The following is a 7,358-nucleotide window of genomic DNA, read 5'->3' as shown; positions in this document are numbered from 1 at the left end:
TTGTAACTATATCTATGTAAAAGCCAAAATAAATACCAACTGTTCCAGCTATACAATATACAGTGCCTGATGTGTTTATTGCCACATTTTCTATGACCAGTCTCCTTTCTGTTGTGTTTCTCCAGTGACTGTGTTATTCCAGGGAAATGAGTAACGCAAGGGGAGGAGGGTGCATAATGACTTCTACGCTGTAGGGGGTTGTCTGAACTAACACATGGATCATGCTCTACATCTCTTGAATCTGTATTGGAATCTGTGTTCAGGATGTATTATGCAGAAAACATGTAGAGGGTGAGCTGCTCAGGTTTCTTTGAAAGACCAATCAGTGTATATCACAGGCACTTCACACTTTCCAGTTCATAGCTCTGAGGGTCGAAGAAGAACTGAAGGCAAGAATTTGTCTCCTAAGGAGGAGCCACAATGATTCTATTTTTATCTGTGCTATTTAGCAAGTACTGTTAACTAGATTTCATTCTTTTTCTCCCTATTCAGTGAATAGACGAAGTATGGAAACACCTGGGGAGATGAGGAGAGCTTTAATCCTGTGCTGCTGAAATCTCAAACTTTCACATTTTTGCCAGATGGATAATTAGAGCACATTTTAAACAGAGTCATAGTATTCTCAGGCCATGTTTTATGATTATTGATACAAGATTTGTGTCTGTGATGGAATAGAGGAACAAAGAGCAAAGGAATTCAAAATACCCACCAGTCGCCAAAACGTTGGCATTGAAGAGATGTATATGAAGATTGCCAGTTTGAAATTTTAAGTGTGAATCTTGTAGAGGGAAATGTAATGTAATCCATAATGGGAAACAATTTAAAAACAGAAGATATTAGTTGGAAAAGGGAAAATGCTCTACTGAGGAGGGTCAGTTTGGGGGTCAGTATTTTCTGTCATTTTATTCCCTCCATGGGCTCAGCTAATGAGCAGAATGTTTTACATAATAGAATTCTGGACTCCCTTCTCGGTTGTTGATATTCCACTTGTGTACGCTCAGAGGATGTCAATGATGACAGCTGGTTATTTCTTCAACACAGAGATTTCGATTATGTCTTGTTTTATGGTTAGTATCCAGTTTTCACAAGGAATGTTTTCCCACCCAGAAGACAACAAATGTTGGACTGACCTAGTAATTGTTCTTTCCTATATTTCCTTTGGGCTCTTGTTCAGCTAGTTGGATCTGAGTTGTTTTAAACATAATTAGGCCATCATAAATCACTGTGGGTTAGTTCACATGTGACATCACCAAGGAGACCCAATGGGACGATTAGAATATGTTTTTGGGCAATCTATCTATAGTTATGTTAACTCCTTTATCATGAAAATTAAGTTTGTAAACAGTAGTCTTTACAGTGTGACAAGTTAAAATATATTGCACCCTGATATAGCTGTTCAGCAAATTAGATTTTCATAGTGCTAATTGAATTTGTCACAAAGTTGATGAACATTAGCTAAAGAAAGAGCAATATATTTTATTTTATTGAGCACATCTCAGAGTGCTTGTAATTTAGTAGGGCCACCACACTTTCTGGGCAGGCTATCAAGTAGGATGTTGTAATGATTTGCATGACGACTATAGTAGATGGAAAAATGTAGCTTGTGTTTGTAGCAGTTCCATTAGTGCCTTGCACAGCATGTGCTCCTTTGGTGCTCTTCAGAGAGCTGTGTCATAACCCCAGCATCTTTTGAAGAGTTCTGTCTGGTGAAATCAAGTAACTATACACCGTTTAAAACCTAGTGCGTAATTAAATGATGAGACAAAGGAAAGACTGAGAAAGGCAGATAACCAATAGAATCCTGAAGTTATCAAAACAGAACTCTTGCCAAGGACCTTGGAATTCATCTGATTCAGTTGCTGGAAAAATGCCTGAATTAAAAATTATCCTATGAGGACCAAGAAAGTAGAGCCAAATTCTGGCACTGTACAGTTTTCTCCCAAAATGGACATTAATGCTGCAAAAACAGAATAGGGTGAACAACCCCTGGCCCCATGCTTGGCCCCCTACTGTAGGCTCTATCTGCCAAAAAAAGATGGAATAGAAGATCCGGGGGGGAGGGGGAGAGCGGGGAGGAGAAGTTGGAAAAGGAGGGTGGTTGGAAAGGAAAGAACTCATAGGCTATGCCCCCTGCCAGCACTGAAACACTCGACTGCAGCTCCACTTGCAAAGCACCTGTTGGCAGCTGTTGGAGTAGTTTATAGGTTTTGGGACAGAATCAGGATAGAAAACTTATAGTCTGCGTTCCCTAATATGACGGGATTTGGCCTTATTTTAGTAAAATAGAAGTCATTCCTGGGTAATAATTATAGCAATAAATATACCTGTTCAGAAATAACTACAGCTTTTGCTTTCTAGAAAAAATATAACAAATATTAAATCGCATGATTTTGAATGACTCTCCTTACTACTAGTATTAATATTCTTTGGCTGATATCACCTATGTTGTCTTCCTTTTATCCAGAACTGAAAAACAAAACAACGTTGCATGGAGTGGAAAGAAAATACGACAAAACAATGGTCGTAAATATTAACTTGATACTGTCATTCAAACACAGTGGCAGGAAGCTAGGTGTAAGAGGTTATCATCTCGCCAATTTCATGTTTTGCAAGCTTTATATATTAGAGTGGAATGACAGAAAAGTAGGAAAATTGTATATGTTAAATTAGAACTCTCAGCAAGTATTTTATGTCAAGAATTCAGTTTAAACATTTCAACATCTTCGCAAACTTTCATGTAAACTGCTGTTCAGATACATTTAGTTGAGAATGTTAGCATTACAGTTTATGCCCTCCTTCTGTTACTAACTCCAAAAATTACTTGTTTGTGTACAAAAGCTTTTGCAGTCCTTTGTTGTTATATAAATAGATTATTCTTCCTTAAGAGAAATATATAACAATTATCAATAATAGGTGTATTCAATATGTTAAGTATATCAAGCAGAAAACAAATGGTTATTTTTAAATATAGGTATTTATTACAGGCTGAGCTAAAAACTGTATTGCTTTTATTGGCTAACTCTCCTTTGACTATAATGAGAATTTTCCCTCTGCTAATGCTTTGGTTCAGTGTAAAAGGCTTACTTAGGTAAGTACCTGTATTACTCAGAAAGTTTGGATAAAGTTGAAATAGAAAGTAGATAATGTTTTGGCATTTAATCCTTTCTTATATAAACTTAAAACCCCCCACAGTTTTCCTGTTCTACTTGAAACACTAAACTTATTAGTTCTAAAATAATTGAAATTTGAAACTTTAAGCCTTCCTTAGATTTATATTCCGTAATGAAAAAAAGAACTCAAGTTTCTGATGCTGCAGTGTACGCTACCCAGGCAGAGCCTGGTTCCTGCATGAAGCCCACCAAGGGTCTTTCTCCATCAAGTCTGCCAAAGAATAGGGCCAAAATGCAAATTCCATTAGTTCAATAGTTTGTGTGTGGAACATTTCAAAATGAGATTTTCACTGTGTGTTAGAGTAATTCTTTGCCTTGCTTAGAAAGAGTAAGTAGTTGAGTAGCCTAGCGTGTAATAAATTTTCTTAGGTATTAGAGACTGTTAGCTTTAGTGACACCTGAGCTCGGCCATATTCTGTGCCATTAAAATAAGAGGACAGGATCTGGACCTTAAGACAGTGATATCTGAACAAGGAGAGCATCTAGTAGAACACAAGCATGTGCTTAATTTCAGTGGGACTGTATGGTATGCATAAAGAAAGGAATTTGCAGATATTTTAACTTGAATAAGAATGCTTTCCTGAATCAAGATTTTTAGAAGTTTAGCCATGAATCACCAAAAGACATGTTTTGTATTACAGAAGGTTTGTAATTATTTTTGCTGTAATAATAAATAGATGAAATAAATGCATTCAAACATAATAGTAAGTATAGTCTTCACTTTAATGCATGTTGTAGCATTAAATTTATTACTCTGGATAAAAAGAGACCATGGATGCTTAAGAGCCTTAATAAACCAGGGCATAGAAAGTTCAAAACCACGATAATCTAGTATCTTGGACATACAGATACGTATTTTCTCAGATTTTAAATTCCTTTAAGATCTGTGTAGTTGGTTTTATTGTCTCTGCACACTGACAGATCTCAAAAATACACTTTTACTGTGATCCTGATAAATACATCTTTTTATTGTATGTTTGCTGTTTGGAATGAGGGTGATTACGAAATGGACAGAGGAGTAGGCAAGCCTAGAAAATTTAGGCAAATATAGAGAAGCTCTGAAAGTTCTCCCCGGGCGACGTATGCTGGCGAGCATCGGCAAAATGTGGGTGGTAGACTTCTGGACTTTTCATGAGGTGTCACGTGGGTGGAAAAAAGTAACGTAACCAACGTTGAAGCTGGTGGTGGCAGGTGCGTTCGGGATCTTCCAGATCTCTTCTTCTTTGGCATTCCTCCCTTGCTATTCACACCCTCCATTCTTGGACATGGAAAGTCCCCGGCATGTGAATTTAATTGTTCACGATGAGCGGTGGAGCGGGAAGGGGAAAAGCCAGGACTACGCATCAGCATCAGCAGAGAGCAGGACAGGATGAAGAACCAGTAAGGCTGCAGCTCAGATAGCCAGCTCAGGAATCAGCTGTCGTTTTAACATCAAATTCATCTGAGCCCCTAGCACTGTCTTGCATAATAGCAGTGTCTTTAGGGATTAGTCTTATATGACAAAGAAGCCAGTGCCAAGCTGAACTCCCTTCCTTTACTACTTTCAGCAAGACTTAATGTATTTATTTATGATGCCAGTCAAATGTTCTTGCTGTTCGTAAGTCAGAAAACTGAGCAAAAACTATGATTAAATTGATCACATAGCTTAAGTCCTCACTTTCCCCACTATAATGAACAACTAGCACTGTTTACGGTCTAAAATCCCTGATGGTTCCAATGCACGAGGTATAGAAGTACTGCATCACCAATGATACGTTTAGGTTTTTACTTTACTTTTCAAACTTCAAAAACTATTGGAGTCAGTGAAAATTAAACTACTATTTGTACAAATGTTTATTAGGCCTTTTTTTGATTATTTTATAGGTCTTGTAGAAATTTGCCTGATGCATCCCCTTGATGTAGTGAAAACAAGGTAAGATTCTGCTTGAACAGGTTTTGTTGACACTGGAAGATATCCAAATTAGGAGCTGTCAAAAAATAAAATGCTAGAACTTCTCCAAGTAAGATAACTTATGCCTTTAATGGCATTTATATTTACTTACCCATATCTACAGCATTTCACAGATGGAATTTGAATAGCATGACATATTTCTGATTAGAGGTCATCTAAAGGTGCTAAATCTGTTTTATGACATGTATTTTTAATGTTGTAACAATCATATAACATGAAGAGGGCTATAGTTAAATTCACTTACTATATGCATCATCTGCAGTAATGCTTTCATATGTAATTGGGAAATACCATATTGCCTCCAAAATAATTTTCACGGATTTTTGAGACGTGATAAAAATAAAAAAATAAGGTGTTCCGTGTTCTTTCTGTAATCTAAGTATCTTCATGCTTTTATTTTTTCTTATCTTTTTATCAGTCCCTATTTTCTTTTCTGAATATTTGTGCTTATGTGAGTATAAATGATTAAGTGACCTGGAAAATTTGGTCAAATGAGGTTTCTTTAATGTTGATTATTGAGATGGAAAAAGAATAGTTGTGTTTCTAGTTTCTTGAGTATCTTTTTGCTTTTCTATGCTTTTTAGTTTTCATATCAATTCATAAGTGAGTGTTACCATATGTGAAAAGCAAACCAGAATGCAGAAGCATACAATAAGAAGGAGAAAACTTTTCATGCCATGTGTGTTACGTGCAATGCCAGTAATTACCATATACTGCTCCTGGAGCTCTCTCTAGGTCTCAGTCATGTAGGCAGAAAAGCTTCACTGGGAGATGGATCAGCCCAAAACAAATTATGAAGACAGCTGTGGTCTCTGGAATATGCTTGAAGCAGTCAATTATGACTTGAGATTCTAGTTCCAGTTAGCCAAGGTGTGAGCTCGTTACGGATGTATTTTTGGCTTCTGTTTAAATCACGTTCTGGGGTTTGCCTAAGTCCTTGAGATACACTTTTCTGCAGCTTGCATTTTGCAGAAGGAGGCCATCTGTCTGTGTGATTGCCCAACACCAGAGGACGGTAATGCAGGCTCCATCCACATTAACTGCTGCTGAGGTGCTGTAGGTACTCCTCGGGGCTTGGAGTTTGCTCAGGCAATTCTTCTGTATGCCTTCATAATATGGAATGTGTTGATTCATATAGAGGCAGTATACCTGGTAGTTTCAAGGGTCCTCTCTGCACCTCCAAATACCACTAAGACCTTGCTATTAAAACAAGATTTACATAAAAAGATTGAAATTAAAGACTCGGAAACAACAGGGTACAAGCAAAACAAATACGAGACCAAATTTAAAAGAAAAAAAATCTGTCTTGCTCTGCTGTCACGTGGTCCTTGTGGGATGTGCTTTAGTGACTTCATTTTGGCAGGTTGTGCTGTAACTCACCTATAGGTCTCAGGCTTTTGCTTTTACCTCTTCCAGTTTTCCTCTTTGTACTAAACCAGGAGTCATGTTCTTCTGTAATATAAACGCAGCATCAGTGATTTACTTCTCATGTCTTTCATGCCTTTGAGGTTGTCATCCTACACACCCTCGTGCCCCCAGTCTTCTTTGAAAGAACTTAATACATATCCTTAAAATCATTCATTATTTAGGACATGCTACATACCATATATCGTAAAAAGCATTAATTGCACATCTGTTCTGATAAACTGGCAATCAACAGAGGTACTTTCAGCTTTCTGATAGAAACCACACACACAGTGGACTCTCAGAATACAAGGACAGATTTCCCCATTTCTATTCCAGATTTTACTGGGTTTGTCATACTTTTAGTAGTGAAAATGTTAATCAGATCTGAGATCCAGAAATGGAAAGCATTAATGAGTGTACAGGGATGTTTGTGAAGTTGTATCAATATTAAAAAAAAAAATAATAAAAATTAGGAACCCTTTAAATGTGAAAGCTGAGTCCACAAACAGTGGAATTAAAGAGGAAAGCAGGAAAAAATGAAAGAACAGTAGGTGTGCAGGAGAAATCAGTTTATGGATCATGGTGAAACCAAGGGGCTGAATCAAGTAAAAAATCCATTAAGCAAATTTGTTCATTTGAAGAAACTTCAAGTGAAGTTGAGTTAACTCAACTCTTCTGCTGAGTTAGCTGCAACTCTTTGCAGAAGCGGGCAGCACCCAAGTAATAGTTTTTCTGTGTTTTGTTGATGCAGATGTATTCAGAGATATTACACAGATTTTGCAGTAACATTTCTGCTGATCTTAGCAGATGTTAGTACTTGAAAATACTTA

The 7,358-nt window shown here is 37.1% G+C and overlaps 1 protein-coding gene across 1 annotated transcript in view; it reads left to right on the top strand.

Moving 5' to 3' along the window:
• The first annotated feature begins 5,038 nt into the window (after positions 1 to 5,038).
• Positions 5,039 to 7,358, top strand: part of SLC25A21 (solute carrier family 25 member 21) — a 114,923-nt gene continuing 112,603 nt past the window's right edge. Inside the window, exon 1 of the mRNA XM_009280686.1 lies at positions 5,039 to 5,082. Within this exon, the coding sequence (XP_009278961.1) occupies positions 5,054 to 5,082 (29 nt within the window). The 5' untranslated portion in view covers positions 5,039 to 5,053. The remainder of the gene's footprint in view (positions 5,083 to 7,358) is intronic.

Source organism: Aptenodytes forsteri, unplaced genomic scaffold (genome assembly GCF_000699145.1).
Source record: "Aptenodytes forsteri isolate BGI_AS27 unplaced genomic scaffold, ASM69914v1 Scaffold193, whole genome shotgun sequence".
In the NCBI taxonomy this organism is placed as follows: domain Eukaryota; kingdom Metazoa; phylum Chordata; class Aves; order Sphenisciformes; family Spheniscidae; genus Aptenodytes; species Aptenodytes forsteri.
The sequence above is the reverse complement of the archived record's forward strand: the minus strand, read 5'-3'. Positions and strand labels throughout refer to the sequence as shown.